Source organism: Brassica oleracea, chromosome C4, assembly GCF_000695525.1.
Source record: "Brassica oleracea var. oleracea cultivar TO1000 chromosome C4, BOL, whole genome shotgun sequence".
NCBI lineage: Eukaryota > Viridiplantae > Streptophyta > Magnoliopsida > Brassicales > Brassicaceae > Brassica > Brassica oleracea.
Window position 1 is genome coordinate 35,172,798 of NC_027751.1, and position 16,663 is coordinate 35,189,460.

General features: G+C 32.5%; 1 protein-coding gene and 1 pseudogene across 2 annotated transcripts; both read right to left on the bottom strand.

Annotated features, from left to right (window-relative positions):
- Positions 1-1,675: 1,675 nt before the first annotated feature.
- Positions 1,676-5,484, bottom strand: LOC106336653 (beta-glucosidase 42). 2 transcript variants are annotated; one of them, XM_013775547.1, is made up of 13 exons: positions 5,301-5,484; positions 4,944-5,010; positions 4,806-4,864; positions 4,651-4,726; positions 4,228-4,302; positions 4,064-4,151; positions 3,680-3,905; positions 3,390-3,505; positions 2,820-3,037; positions 2,690-2,724; positions 2,464-2,566; positions 2,158-2,266; positions 1,676-2,042 (listed from the first exon to the last, which is right to left on the bottom strand). In XM_013775547.1, exons 1-13 carry the CDS (start codon positions 5,403-5,405, stop codon positions 1,847-1,849), a joined length of 1,473 nt encoding a protein of 490 aa, XP_013631001.1. In that variant the 5' UTR covers positions 5,406-5,484; the 3' UTR covers positions 1,676-1,846. The 2 variants fall into 2 exon arrangements, with proteins under 2 accessions (XP_013631001.1, XP_013631000.1); XM_013775546.1 differs by having other exon boundaries at positions 4,651-4,864; positions 5,301-5,483.
- A 5,589-nt stretch (positions 5,485-11,073) lies between these two features.
- On the bottom strand, positions 11,074-15,533 carry LOC106338743 (annotated as a pseudogene).
- Between the last annotated feature and the right edge of the window lie 1,130 nt (positions 15,534-16,663).

The window sequence follows — 16,663 nt, forward strand, 5'->3', positions numbered from 1 at the left end:
TTCTTTTACAAGTTTTGTAAAAGTCTAACTAATGCTACCTACTAAGGAGATAACACACTGTTTACTGATCTGAGATTTTGAGAGTTGAATTGTTAGATATACAAAGGTTAGAAATTAGGAAGCCATTATAAAATATGTTATGTTTAAAGTTAATAATATCTGTATTTTGTTCAATTTACATTAAAAACTATTATATTTACTCAAACTACAGATAATTTGAATAATAGAACAACCAACAACAAAATTCGATGAAAGGCTCTACCTTATTTGATGTTCAATGATATGTTTTTTTATAAGATATTATAGTAACTTATTTGATGATATTATACAAGGGAAATGCATAAAAATCATCAATGTAACAGTCATTTACACTTTTAAACTTCTAAACTTTTTAATAATAACTAGTTGATTTTCTCGTGCGGATAGAAATATTTACAAAATAGATATTTTTTATTGATATTCTAATTTAATTTAATTATTTTATAATTTATATGTATGATTTAATTTAAATAATGTTATATCATTTTAATTAGACATGTACTTTGAATATAATATATATATATATATATATATATATCTAGTTTTTTTTTGTTATTACTTGGGTATATTGAATTGTATTTTGTTTCCCGATTTTTTTTTTGACATCAAACATCTAAAAACTCATATTGACTCTGTAAACCAAACCGGTAACTCTGCATCCATGTGAACGACGAAAGACGGTTGTTTCCTAACACTGCATGCTTGTTTCCCGAATTTAACCATAATATTTTTGTTGACATAGATACGTTCATAAATTCTTTTGTATAATTTGATATTTGTAGATATGTAAAAACAATAGAGAAACTAAAATGATGATTAGTACAAATTTTTATAAACTAAAATCAATTAAAAATATTCTAAATTATAATTGATAAGTTTTAGTTATTGCATTAGTTCAGTTCTTCATCTAAAATATATGCATATATACTTTCGTAAATTCTTTTGTATAATTTGATATCTGTGGATTTGTAAAAATAGTAGAAAAAACTAAAATGATGATTAGTAGAAAATTTATAAATGAAATAAAATTTTGAAAACTCATGAACGGATATTAATATTTACAAAATAATATATTGTTTTTTAAATTCTAGCAAAATTTATACTTTTGATGTAGAAAATAAATTAAAATATTCTAATAATATTAACCATAAAATTCATATTGGTTTATTTATTATTATTATTATAGGTCTATTATGCTGTATAAATATATATTAAAAAAATTATTAAGCCTTTAATTAATTTTTGTAATAATCTGAGAAATTGGGCAATGACTATTGTGGTAATTGCATGACCTAGCCATAGCTATTAGCCATGGACTAGTCGCGTCGTTGCATGAAATTGGGCAATGACTATTGTGGTAATTGCATGACCTAGCCATAGCTATTAGCCATGGACTAATCACATATTACATTCACATCGATCAAAGACTTTTACATTGCATGTCTTACAATTTAAGTCACAATTATCATTTATAACACTACTATTAGACCATCAGTTTTAAATATATATATATATGTGTGTGTACCTAATAAATACTTATATATGTTTTATCAAATGCACCCGTTTCTAGTCCTTATAATAATCATATGTTTCATCACAACACAGTTATGTCACTTGTTTGGGGTATCTAAAGAAGAAGATAAACTTAGTCAGAATATGAGTTTCAAACCAAAGAAGAACCCAAGTAATTTGGTTTGTTATGGCTCTATACCATCCATCATGATAATCTATTTGGTACAAATTTATAACAACACAACGCAAATCATGTAAATGTAGACATAGCTTTGGCTTTACTTTTCCTGTTTTTTCAATCTTTTTTACCTTTGTTGTCTTCATCACCCTTCAGGAATTTCATGAACCAATAAGCAGAAGATTTTGGGTGACGAGACAAACCGTTCTTGTAGTCCACATATACCAAACCGAACCTTTTGGTGAACCCTTGCGCCCACTCGAAGTTGTCCAGCAAAGACCATGCAAAGTATCCCTTTATGTCCACTCCGTCTCTGTTTCAATTTTTTTCAAATTAACAAAACTCAATCTCAACTTCTTGTAAAATGTACATTGACTTGACAAACTTCTAGTAAATAAATATACAAATAAAGAGACACGTTGGCTCACTTGATAGCCTCAGCGACATTGGCAAGGTAACTCTTGAAGTAGGCAACTCTACGCTTATCGTCTAGCATCTCATGCATAGAAGCAGATCCGTCATCTTCATCATCCATGCCTGTCGTGTTGCACCAAGAGAACCAAAGCTCAGGACGCATATAAATGAAGTGCGATATAACGTAAACTAAGTGTTCACTTAACTTGAGAAACATATTTCAACATAACATGGACAACAAACCTATTCTGCTCTTCTTAAATGACTCTGCACTGTACCATATTAAACTGAACACCAGAGTTACAAGGAAAAGTACATACCATTCTCAGTAATAAATATTGGAGGGTGGTTGTATTTTTCGCTGATGTAATTTAAAGTCCTCCGGATTCCCCAGGGTACAATATAAAGCCAATCTGAAGCAGCCTGTAATTGTCACAGATTTGTTTAGTTGATTATTGGCTCATGCATACTTGCCTTTAGCATATGTCCTGGAATGTTAATAGAGTCATTAGATTGACCGGAGACTAAGAAGAGAGTAGTTCTTACCCTTTCACCTATTGGCTCTCCATCTTCCCATTCAACTATGCACAGAAAATAAAAAGAGATGAGTACTATGAAGGAAGTAAGTGAGAAGATGCGAGTGGTTACAAGATATTTCAGCGTTTGTGTTTGTTACCAAGCCTCTCCAGTTCTTGTGCTTGGTAAAAGTCACTCTCAGCTTCTTTATTTGAGACATGAGCAATTAACCTCGAAGTGTAGTGGTTTACGCCAAGAAAGTCCCATGAGTTCTGAAGCATAAACTCCCTTTCTTCCGGAGTAAACGTAGGAAGATTATCTCCAAGTTTCTGGCGCATACTTGCAGGATAGTCTCCATAAAACAAAGGATCCAGGAACCTGCAAAGGATTTCAATTCGTTATTTCAAGGATCTCACGGAAGTAATAATGTTTTACTCTCACTAGCAAAGTTTATGATAGTTTGATATTATAACTTTCTTAAACAAAAAGGATAAAAAGCTTATTTCGATAGGTAGGTTACTCACTAATTACAACAAGACAATCATGGGAAACAGCAGTGTAAGTGAAGTATATGCTCTAGAATATCTACCATTACAAAATGAGACATAGCTGCAAAAAAGCTATTCCTAAAATTCCAAAAAATTTAGAAACCCATTTACCAGAGACGCCACATCAGCAATACAATTCTATCTTCATGCTTAAGAGCACACTCAATGCACAGCTTACTTACCATCCAAGTTGAAAGTCAATTCGCCTACCAGCAGCAACCTTGTCCTCCATTTTCTCTGAATTTGCCTCTGCCCACTCACAATCAACCGACAAACCGATTTGTCCGCCTTGACTTTCCTATATGTAAACCAAAAAGCATAGTGATAAATAATAAGCAACTGAGATGCATGGATAAAGGCACTAGATCTCAGCAACAAAACCCTTGACGACGCATCTTCCCATAACCAAAGATCCACGATAAAAAAAAAAACTAGAATAGACAATGGTCCGAGAATAGGTAAATGATTATACCTTGTACTTGCTTCTATATATGGAAACGGCAGTTGCATGGGCCAAAACTTGATGATGTGATACCAAATATGGTTCGATCAATGGCTTTTCTTTTCTCCCAGGTGCGAATATCCCAATACAGTGTCCATTCACCGAGGTCTGAAGTGGTTCGTTCAATGTGATCCAGTGCTTCACTCTATCACCAAAACTGGCAAAACAAGCATCTGCATAGAGCCCAAAATAATCTCTGCACATAAGGAAATAGATTTAGTGTCAACACAATCAAACTTAAATTTCACAAGATATGGATCATACACAAGACAAGACCTACAAAATAAATGTATTTCTGCTTTCGCCAAGATAATATGTAGAAATTAAAACGGTCTAGTACGATTTACTACTTACACAATTTTCCTATTTGTCCAACCCCCGATGGATTCCTGGAGATGTGAGGGGAGATCCCAATGGTACAGAGTTACAAACGGCTCAATACCTGAAATAGTAATCATCTTGTGAAAACGATCATGTAAACAGATAGGAAAAGGATCGTTTAAGGGTAGAGAAAATACCCTTTTCAAGAAGTGAATTGATTAGATTATTGTAGAAGGCAACCCCTTCTTCATTGACTTCAGTTCCCAAGCCATCTAGAACAAATGTAATTCAAAGAAAATAAGCCCTTCGATGAACAAACCTATATTTGTTTTTTCAAGGAGCCCGGAAGACAAGTACAAACACTGCAACGGGGGCCCCAAGCATAAATGCTATCACATATAAAAGAAGTCACCACCACGCAAATATGGAGACTTAAGTACAAAGACAGAGATGAAAAAAACTCGTAGGAAAAGCAAAAAAAAAAGAAGAAGAAGAGGACAATAAACCGAGTCGTAACAAAAGACGGATGAAGAGCAAGATAATTGTATAAGAATACCTATATTCCAGTTTAAAATGGATATAAGCCAGAGATAAAGTAGGAAAGCTAATAAAGAGCATACCGGGGAAAATGCGAGACCAAGATATGGAAAATCTGTAAGCGCTGAATCCTAACGTCCCTATAAGTTCAACGTCCTCCTGCAAATGATTGAAATAACAATGTGAAGAAATAAGGAAAAAAAGAACAGAAAAGGAAAAAGAAGTCTCTTTTCTTAACCTTATATCTGTGGTAATGATCCACAGCCACATCGCCATTACTTCCATCAAGAACTTTTCCTAAATAACAAGGAACAAACAGTGTTAATATACATAGTCTTCGCTCGTTGTGATAAGAAGCAAGAAAGGAAGAAAAAACCTTCAAGATGAGTGAACTTGTCCCATATATTTGGCCCTTTTTTACCTTCATTCCAGCCTCCTTCGATCTATAAATCAATCAAATGATGGTAGTTTTGACAAAAAAAAGTTCAAAAGCTAAGCCTTTGCTATAAAAACTTCAAACCACATTCACTACAAATGCTACATGAAGGACAAGACAATGATGCACCACTTAGACAAAAGTTTCATCTTTGCCAAGATCAACATTTCCAGAAGAATAACGACAAACCCAAATCCAGTTTCCGACTCTAAATGAAGCTAAAAGATTCGATTTTTTTTTTTTCGTGAGTCAACGTTTCTAGAAAAGCCAAGTGAATCAAAAGATGATCGGGGAGACCTGGTAAGCGGAAGTGGCGACGCCGAAGGTGAAGGTGGAGGGGAAGCTAGAGCGGTTAACATTCGGAGGGATGGTGAGATTGGGCAAGTTAAGCTTCTGCGCCATTTTCTTGATTAGAATGGGATCTGGTAGGACGCAGCACAAGTGTGAAGCAAGATGCCAAAAGATGCGGAGACACAAAACAACTCTGAACCAAGTAACCGGGCTTCCGATCGAACCGAACCTATTTGACCGCAATTCAATATGTTATCAGGTTTGATTTACCATTGAAATCCGGTATGAAAAACCCTTAAACCTGCCTGACTAAAATAAAAACATACTAGACCCGATTAGGGAGGATTTGAATTTTTGATTTTTGGTTATTTATTTAACTAAATAATGTATTTGTAATATTTGATGTATTATATTCACCAAGTAAATAATTTTTTTTGGCATCTTAAACCATCTATTTACAATGAATATTCGATATCATATAAAAAATTGAACAAGTAGACGTAATTAGAGAATTGTAGAAGATATATAAAAACAATGATTATTAATATAAAATATGAACGAAATATTATATTACTAGTATTACGGTCCATGCTATGCATGGACAAAATTATTTTTGAAACTATTCATACCAAACATAACTGTTCAAAGTGTATCATTATAAATTAATTTTAAGAGGATAAAAAGTACTTTTTGATTTTCAAAGGAAAATTAAAGTGTTTTATATTCTATTAACAATGCATGATATGGACCGTATGGTAATGAATTCGGGAAATATCAAACCAACAATTTGACCAAATACAATAGAAAAGATAGATTTTGTAATGTACCAAAATATGTGAAAATACCAGATGAGAACATGTGTCATAGTGTGATCCGAGATTAAAATACCCGTTGCATTTTTGATAGGTTTCTGGAGTAAATCCTATTGAAATTTATTTCACCCTGAAACGAAAGATAAATATTGAAAACATATTCAAATGCTTATAGAAAATAGACAATATAAATGTTCTCTTGCATTCCCAAGAAANNNAAAATAAATGATGAAGATCGTGGGAAATTAAAAGAAATACGGCGAATGATTGTTGATCAAAAATGGGAATGATTGTTGCTCAACCAAAATGTGAATGATTGTTGCTCAACAAAAATGGAGAATGATTTACAAACGTTTATATGCTTTTGGTTTGAGAACAAAAAAACATCATTCAACAGGAGAATAGAATTAGCCAATTAGGGTATTGAGATTGAAGAAGTGTATATTTCTCCTAATCTACATTTGATCAATTGAGTATCACTGTCGTTCGTCTGTCATATTATAGAAATATATATTAATAGCTGTGACATAATGTTTGCTGAAGAAGAAGGAAGATCGTGGTTCCTGGTTTTCTGGAGAATAAACTGTCGTAACATATTTTTTTTCCAAACATTATTTTGTTTTAATTTTTTAATTTAATTTTGTAAACAGAGATGATGTGGCAAAATTTGACTGGTCAGGTGACTTGTGCTTTAGTATATAGAGGATGACTTAGTATGGCATAAAAGATTATAAATTAGTTATACATGTTTAAAGAAAATAAAATGATTTTTAAACTTCTATGAAAAAATTAACATATAAAAAGGGCGACAAATTAGTCATCAAATTGTAAATAATTTCATAATTTTATTAATAATAAATTATTTATAGTCTTTGTTTTTCGTCAAGATAATTATTAAATGTCCATAACATTAATATGTTAAAAGGCCATATTATGAAAGTCCATGTTGTAACCGTTTTTTTCCAGGAAGTGTAACAAAAAAAAATTACATTTAACTCTTCATTTTGTTTAAATTTGTGTCGGTAAAAGATTAAAAAAATATATCTATCTTTTTCAATGTTCAATTTGAAGCTTATTATGCGGAAATCATACGCAAATATAGGCAATTGGTTGGAATCTTTATATCTTTATATTCTTATCAATTTTAAATTTATTTTTTCCTCTTCATTCTGCAAACAAATCAATTACCGAAGTACTAGATCAATTGGTTGGAATCAAATCTATTCTTGTAATTAGTGTAATTATGGTTACAGTTTCTATATTTAATATGTACATTAAAGATACGACATTGAAGATATTTTGTTTTGATTAATAGAAGATATTGGATTTTGAGTTTGTATTTTATTGATTTGTTTTTTTATAAAGCATAGAAAATCAATGGGATGATTGGTTGGTTGATACATCCTATAAAGAAAACGAAAACTATAGGTGGTTTGAATATTGTACATCGATCGATGCATGATGTAAGTTGACTATATAAAACTTGAACATGATCATTTCAAACTAAAGTATAGGTAGGTTATATGCATTTGTTATATTGTAGTTAATATGTTTTAAATATTACATAAGTCAAGTGATTCACGTTTTCGTAAAAATAAAATTCAAGTTCATTATTGGGCCGTACTCGTACGTAATAAGCTACGTTAAATATGATGTATTTTTAGGTTCATTCAATGACATTAAGTTTAAATTTGATTAAAGAAAACTCATTAATTTAACTAGAAAAGACAAACATTAAAATATGTAGGTTTATTTAATGACATTTTGTTTAAATTTGATTAAGGAAAACTCATTAATTTAACTGGAAAAGACAAACATTAAAATAGGTAGTTTAATTTAATTCTCAGTGGAATGGAAGTTTAAATAAGTTAGAAAACTTAGGAGTATTTTTTAATGGGTATTTCTCTTTTAATAATAGAAATAAACCCGCTCAAGTTGGTGAACCGCTAAGCTACAGATCAAATCCTCAGAGCATCTAAATGGAGTAACACCAAAATCTGAATTTTACTCCAATATATTATTCTATTTTTAACTCTAAAAAATATTCCAAAAAAAAATTATTTTATATTTATTCGATAATTAATAATATTATCTTTAATTTATACAATTTAATATTTCTATAAAATTAATATTAACTAAAATTATATATTTAATATAGAATTTTTTTACATAAAATTGTTTAAAAGGAATATATTTATTACATTAAAAATTACATTACATTACTCAAAAACAATAATACATCAACTTAAGTTATTTATTAGCATTTCTCACAAATGATCAGTAAAGAATGAGTTTCTTCAACTTTGATATCTCTGAAATGAGAAAGAAACTCTTGGAATCTCGTATTATTATTTCCTACAACTTCTCTTTCAACTTCAATTGGTGCATCGAAATCACATCATCCTCGATTATCATGTAATGTAATGCATGTAGTCATAATATCATGGAGTACATTTTTCTTCCGGAAACGAACAGGTCCTTTCATAATAATGAAACAAGACTGAAGAACTCCAAATGCGTGTTTTACATATTTCCTGCATGCTTCTTGCTGCATAGATAAATATTTGTTCTTTCGACCTATTGGCTCACGAATAGTTTGCATAATAGTGGACCACTTTGGATATATACCATCAGCTAAATAATAGTCCATGTTATATTCAACTATTTTTATGTTATAATGAACATGAGGAGCAATACCTTAAGCAAGATTAGAGAAAGGTTGGGAACACTCTAACACATTGATATCGTAGTTGGTGCTCAGCATTCCAAAATATGCATATCATATCCAAAGATCATAATCAGCGACAACTTCAAAAATTATCGTCGGTGATCCACTGCAACTTTCATATTACCCCGCCCAAGCGGTGGGACAATCCTTCCATTGCCAATGCATACAGTCTAAGTTACCAAGCATTCCGAAAAAAACCTCACTTTTCACCAGTGCGAAAAAATCTAGCAACATCGTTAGGTGTTGGTGACTGTAAATATTATGATGAATATATTTCCACTACTGCTCGACAAAATCTCTTCATGCTTTCAATTGCTGTTGATTCACCTATTTATGTGTACTCTTCTGTGTCATCCGTCGGAACGCCGTATGCTAGCATCCAAAACAGTGCAGTTATTTTTTAAAGGTATGATAATCCAAATCTACCAATTGTATCCATTCGTTGTGTGAGGTAGATGTCATGAGTTTCAACTGTATCAATAATACAACAAAATAAAGGACGAGACATATGATATCTTCGGCAAAATATAACATCATTGTAGTTTGGATTTTCTGCAAAGTAATCGTTGAACAATCTACAATGTGCACTTTCTCGATTATGGTGGATGAAAGAACATCCTAAAACTGAGCCACCATGAATCACTTGGTTGTGTTGTCGATGAAGAAAAAACCGAAGCACCGAATTGTTATTAGCAATAACAAGATGTATCGCTTCTTCTTGACAATCAAGATTATTGATAATTTCATCATCTTCTGAAAAGATGATGATTATGATTATGATGATGAACCAAATAAATTTGCTATATTTCTGAAATTAAAATTCATTTTAGAAAAGAAATTTAGAAACCACAAGGGATATGTGTGTTTTGAAATTGTGATGACCACCATTAAAATTCAGTGGTATTTCTAGATATATGAAGACATTTTTATTTAAAAATTAAAATATTTAAGCCAATAAAATGAATTTGTGTTTACGGACTTTTTGATAAAAAATTGTAGGTGTGACTTTATTGCATTTAAATGGTTAGTATTAGTTGTGAGTAATAAAATTTTCATCCGACAAAAATGATAGACGTATAGCATCTAAAAAAGTTACCAATATAATTAGCGGACACAAACGTGTAACTAATAATTTACCTTGAATGCATGTTCACCCAACAAACATATTAAATAATGTAAGATAATTTACCTTGAATGCATGTTTACCTTGAATGTGTGCAATAGTTATTCAGCTAATGGAAAGAGTTGAGAGTGATTGAGAAGAATGTGTAAATGTTACGGCCAATAAGTAATCTTGTCAACTATCACTTCTGATTAATAAATTTGATCAGATAAAAAGTGAACACAAATGTGTAAATAGAGAACAAGTCTAGCAGCTAAAACAAAATTACCAATGAAAATAGTGGACACAAATGTGTAATTGTTAATTTACAATAAATGCATGCTAACTCAACCAAAACAATAAATATTGTAAAAGCATTTATGTGTTAGTGAACAAGTGAGATAATAGTTTTACATATCTATAAATACTAGTATTATGTAGTTCTATTTTCATTCAAAACATCAACCATTTCATCATTTTACACTCTAGACGTTAGAAAAATGTCTATTCATCCTCAAAGCTATTCTCAAGAAGAAGATAAATTACTAAGTCAAATTTTTATAGATACTAGTGGCTGCGCGGGGTTTTGATTTTGGTTTATGTTTTCCTACTCTTATAGAGAAGACTATCGTGAGATATACTAAAGAAATATTAGAAGCTAAGGTCAGTGATTTATACGGTAAGGTAGTTTATATTAGTAAATATGGGGGTGTGTATTTAAGAAATATTTTCTTTTTTGAACGACTAGAAAATTTATTTTATTAGTGAAATATATATTAGAAAATGTATTACACATTTTTTAATTTTTAGATTAACATCGATTTAGTATCAAGGTGGTGGACCTTGACTTTTTGTACCCAAGTTAAGGAATCCACCGAAGGTGAATGGATTCAGGATAACATCAATGGCTGCAACAGCTGGTCAAGCAGCTCTCATATTGAGTATACCTAAACGAAATATAAACGATGAAACCCAAGCGACTCTCAGAACTTCTTCTTTCCCAAGCACCCATGTAGGGGCGAAGCTAGGAAGTTTTTATCATGGGTGCACTAATATTAAAGTAAAAAATATTAAATAAATTATTCAAATATTAAAAAATATTTAAAACAACATTTTTTGTGTTATAAAAACAACATTTTACAAAAGCATTCTTCTTTCACTCATGGCTTGAAATCGGATCAACACTTCTTCGTTTGTGACATCATCAAGCAATTCCTTTTCGATAAAACAAATGAGATAATCACTTAAAAAATGATCTCCCATTCGATTTTGTAGAGCTGTCTTCACTAGTCATTGCTGAGAAGCATCTTTCAACACTTGCAGTAGCAACCGGCAAAGTCAAATCCAACTTCAAAAGCCTATAAACCAAAAGATGTGCAATATGCTTTTCTGTTTCTACCATCAGAAAAGAAAGATATCCATGACTCTTCAGATTTTTAAATCGTTGATCATGTCGTACATTGTCGATGAAAATACCAAGTTGTTGCTCAAGCGATAAACAGTCCATAAAACAGAAGTCATCTGGATAGAACTTAGCCAACTTCACCAACTTTGACTTGTCAAATCCACGAAAAGCACCAATAGGATTTAAAGAAGCCATACAAATAAGCAGCTCAGTGTTTACCTCAGTAAAACGATCGTTGAATTCTTGAAGTTTCAAATCCAAAGTTGCATTAAAGCAATTAACCTTATAGTGATGCAAATTAGTGATGTTGGTTTTTTTCCTTGGCCTCCGAGAATCGATAAATCCTTCTTCCATATCGAGCATCTGAGTATCATGTTTCTCACAAAAAGAAGAAACTGTCAACATAAGTGAATCCCATCCATCATCTCTTATTCTCTGTAATTCCTGCTTAGTAGATTCTACTAGTGACATAGCATTCAAAATATCTTGATTTTTGCTTTGCAAAGCCATCGATAGATTCTCACATATTCCCAAAATAAGTAACATCAGATGCATATAGAACACATAATCAAATGTCTGAATATACTTGAGAAGACCATATGCCTGGCATCTCTTAGAATCATCTGCGCCTTCCTCTTCGATATACTCAAGAACTTTAATAATAGTAGAAAACAACCCAACCAAACGCAACAACGTTTTATAATGAGAACCCCACCTTGTAGTTCCAGGCCTTTGAAAAGAAATTTCTTGATTATGTCTTTTCCCTGTGTTAATGTCACCACTAGCAATTCCAACATTTCTTGATAATGTTCACGGACTTTATCTTTTCGTTTGCAAGAAGCTCCAACCACATTCAGTGACATAGAAACCATATCAAAGAAATCAGCAATCTCAAATATCTTTTTCGCAACAGCCACTACAACCAACTGAAGTTGATGAGCAAAGCAATGAACATAATATGCAGAGCTGTTTTCTTTAAAAATCAATGATCGCAGCCCATTGAACTCCCCTTTCATATTACTAGCTCCGTCATAACCTTGTCCTCTCACTTTTTTCAAGCTCAGTCCATACTTAGCAAACAACTCATCAATAGCATGCTTCAAAGATAAAGAAGAAGTCTCTTTCACATGGACAACTCCAACGAACATTTCTTTGACTGCTCCTTTCTTATCAACAAATCGGAAAACAACAGCCATATGTTCTTTGTCAGACACATCAGCAGATTCATCTACTAATAGACCAAACACTCCGTTATCAATTTCTTCTATAACAGATTTCACCATTTCTTCTGCAAAAGCGTTTAAATATCCTTTTGAATCTCTGAAGAAACCATCTTGTTATTTCCCGGAGCATTCTCCAAAACAACTTTTCTTATAACATCATTGTGATCAGTTGTGTATGCCTTTGTTAGAAGAATCTTCTCCTTCTCTATGACCTCGAAAAGCTAATCCTTGTCGCAATAAGTATCTCGAAACATCAGCAGAAGCATTTAATCTGATTCGATACTCATTTTTCATTGCATTAGTCTTCTTATACATAGCATGTACTATGGATTGACCTTGATTCATCAAATCATCACACTTCTTGACAGCATTATTGTGAGAACTGTTAAGTTCTCCTACATGGAAAGATAACCTATCAGGCTTATGCCAATTCGAGAATCCATCCCTCACAAATCCAGGATACACATCATCTCTAAACAAGTAGCAACACAAACAATAAGCTTTTTTCCTCCAGTACACTATACTCTAGCCAATTACCATACAGACCAAACCAAGCTGGATTGAATCGTCTCATTTTACCACCTATAAGCCTCTTTTCAAAGTTATGACCAAGTGGTTGACACGGGCCTCTAAGAAGGTACTTGCGTCTTACCTCATCGACTTGATTTGCATTATAATCCTTGATATTTTTTCTTTTAGCAGGATCCCGCGGCAAATCATCAGAGTACTATTAGATGGTAAGGTGTTATCAGATGGTGAAACTGATGTTTTTTTGTAGTACCGTTCCATTGATTAATCTACAAAATCAAAAACATAACATAAATAAAAACGTACAGTCTAGCAAAAATATTATTCACAAAACCTATAAAAATTATAAGTAAGTAAAACCTGTAAACGATCAACTCTAATCAAGAGTAAAGCCTCTATCTTTGACCTTGGACTTGTACGACTGAAACAAAAATTCAGATGCTAAAACAAAAAAAATTCAGATGCTATTTAAATAATTACTAATTATAGACATTGACATTGTTGGAACAATTGAACAATTCAAAGCATAATTGCATAAACATAAATAATATTTAATTTGTTACCAGTTTTGTATGGTAGACAAGAGAAGAAATCTCTCTCATTTTGATTTGATGATTTGCACTTGCAGGTTTCACGTTTAAGAAGAAGCTTGAAAGATTAAAATTTTGTATTAGCCGTAGACATAACCAAGAATAGTTAGCGTTTAACAAAAAAAAGTGTAGAGAATATAATTGGGCTTTGGAATTAATTTAATCTTTAATGGGCTAAGTATTTTTTCTTTTTATTTTCATTAAGGCTTGATGCAGATTTTTTTAGGGGTGCACAATCATAACAGTTACCCATATATGTTTCAGGAAACAAATACAGTTAAAAAAACAATCGTGGGATTCTTTGGTTTGTTCTATGTACTGACATGACTCTCTGCCTTTGGTTTCAGGACAATGGGCAAAAATATGTACCTTGCATCAATATGTGGTCAGACCGTTTGCTGAATAAAACACAGATCTGTTTAATGCCGCGCTCTCTCTCACCCTTGCTCTAGGTTTCAGGGATGATCTTCTCGAGAGGCCAGCTTTGGTCTGACTACAATCATGGTGGGTATCTCTTTATTTTTCTTCTTCAAACAATGATCAGCCACTTTAGCCACTCTTCTGACCATAGAAACAGGGAACTAGCTTCGTAGATTCAACTCAACTATCATTCTAAAGGTTTTTGCTATCAACATGATATAGTTTATTCAGCCAAAATTTTCATTCGCTTGATTGTGCTACGACCCATGATGATCTCGTACAGAACAACTCCAAAGCTATATGCATCGCTGTGGTTCCTGAGATGACCGGTTTCTACGTACCCCGGAGCTGCATGTCAGTTGGTCCCGACTCTCTATTTAGAGAATCATGAAAATGAACAATGTGAGTTTGTTACTTGTTGAAAAAGCACTAATAATAATACCAAATGTGTAAGCGAGATGAGAAATGGTACTTATTGCGGTTGTAACATGAGTATCTCCTTAGGACCTTCTATAACCATACCAAAGTCTGATATTTCTGTATTTAAATGATCGTCCAAAATCTTGTGTCGGAAAGCAATTTGATGATTTGAAGTCTCTATATATTACCTTGAAAAATAAAACATGTATCTAGCTTAATGCATAAAAAATTTAAAACAATCAAAAGAATCTGTTTTTAAAACCAGAACAAAATCACCTGGATTGCAAATAATCCAATCCATGAGCTGAACCAAGCATGATTTCAACCCGTTGTTTCCACGGCTAACCATTGCCTGTGCCCCTTTTACTACAAACAGAGGATCAATATATGCATTATCATAATAAGCCACATCATTAAAATTTTCAGGCTTTGACAAAGTTGATCTCACATTAGTTGATCTGCGACTTCCTTTCTTTGTGATGGGTTCCCCTATTCAAAAAACTGAAACAAATTTCCCAAATAATCAAGTAAAGGGATAGTCTGGCGGGAAATGCACTGTAACACGTAGGGTCAAGTAAGAACAGACCGTCTTGATGAAATAATTGTCGAACACATCAGTCATTAGCTTGGAAGCATGAGTAAGACTTAACATTCCGAAAGACAACTGATTTTTCTTCTGGATTACAGTTTTCAAGCTTTTGTTGACTGAATTTGTTGTGGTGCTTATCGACGCTGAAAGGTTACAAAGATTTTAGTAAAGTTTATTATCACATGTTTGAGAAAAAACCCAAGACAATACTGGTGAAAGAAAAATGAAACTTGCCTGAATTAAAAAATGAAAACAATTTTCGTGTTATCATTTTTTAACTGACCAGAAGCGATCCTGAGTAGTGCATTTCGAATCTTTGAATCAATCTGCTCAGAAATACACATATGTACACGAATTAACTCACCTAATGTGACGGATTTCTTGGCGGAGGAGAAGAGTGACCCGTTATTCTCCTTCTCCATTGTCTCCTTTGAGGCTTCATTTCTTCATGTGTAGAAAGAGAGAGTGGAAGTTGAAGAGGAATCGTCATGTGTTCTTATTGAGTTGAAGATGGCGATAATGGTTTAAAAATATAGGAACGTATTCCGCCATAGATATGCAATTGCTTTTCAGGAAACTGCAGGGGAGATGAAGGGGGGATGCCACATAAAGGAAAGAGAAATTATAGATAAGTTAGATGTGTCGATTAAAAATGGCCCAACAATTAGTTACTCTCTTAATAACACATCAGGCTCAATACACGTTTGAAATTCTTGACCGATGATACATATCAGTTTTGGTCAAGATCCAATACAAGGCATCTATCAATCATCTTATCAGTTTTGGTCTCGTGTGATGCAAGCTTATGAAAATGGAAAAGATACAAGTTGGGCTGAACGTACGAAAAGATCAGATCTCGAGTTCAAACTATTGAAAAAGCAACAAAGAAGCTCCATGCATGAATCAAACAATGTGAAAATGGACACCAAAGTGGTGTGTCAAATGATGATATTGGAAGTATTTTTATACAATTTGTCAATTATACTTGTTTTTGTTTGAATAATTTATTTATTTTTATGTTGTGTAGTTCAATCAAGCAAAGTTAATGATAAGGAAAGATCCACAATTCAAAACTCGTTGGAAATTATATCATATTTGGAATTTTCTTAAGAATTTCGAAAGTTCAATAGCCGTACATCAAAAAAGAAGGTGTCAGATTCATGTGGTTCCGAGTATATGTCTTTGGAAACCGAAAATCTTACCATGGCATCTCCAGGTTGCCTTCATTTTATTTGAATTCAAATCACGTTGATGATATTATTGGTGGATATTCCTCTCGAAGACCAAGAGGAAATCTAAACTGAAAAGAAAACTTGATGATCAAAACATCAGCGTTATCAACAGTTTGGAAGAAGAAAAAAATTGGAGTAACTAAAGCAGACAAATGCACAAAGACAACATCATTTCGAGATCTTTTTAAAAAACAATTACGCATTCAAGGAAGTAAGGGAGGAAATTATTATTTTTTATTTGAATTCCGTACAAGATCCAAATATTCGAGCATGTATTCAAGCTCAACAAGCACAGATTTTACAAAATTGAAGTCTTCAAC

Excerpts from the sequence above, each read along its gene's own strand:
- LOC106336653 (XM_013775546.1), bottom strand. The coding sequence starts at position 5,362 with ATGTTAACCGCTCTAGCTTCCCCTCCACCTTCACCTTCGGCGTCGCCA. Across the intron at positions 4,865-4,943 it reads CAAGTTCACTCATCTTGAAG|GAAAAGTTCTTGATGGAAGT; the intron begins GTTTTTTCTTCC and ends CTTGTTATTTAG. Across the intron at positions 3,506-3,679 it reads TATATAGAAGCAAGTACAAG|GAAAGTCAAGGCGGACAAAT; the intron begins GTATAATCATTT and ends GTTTACATATAG.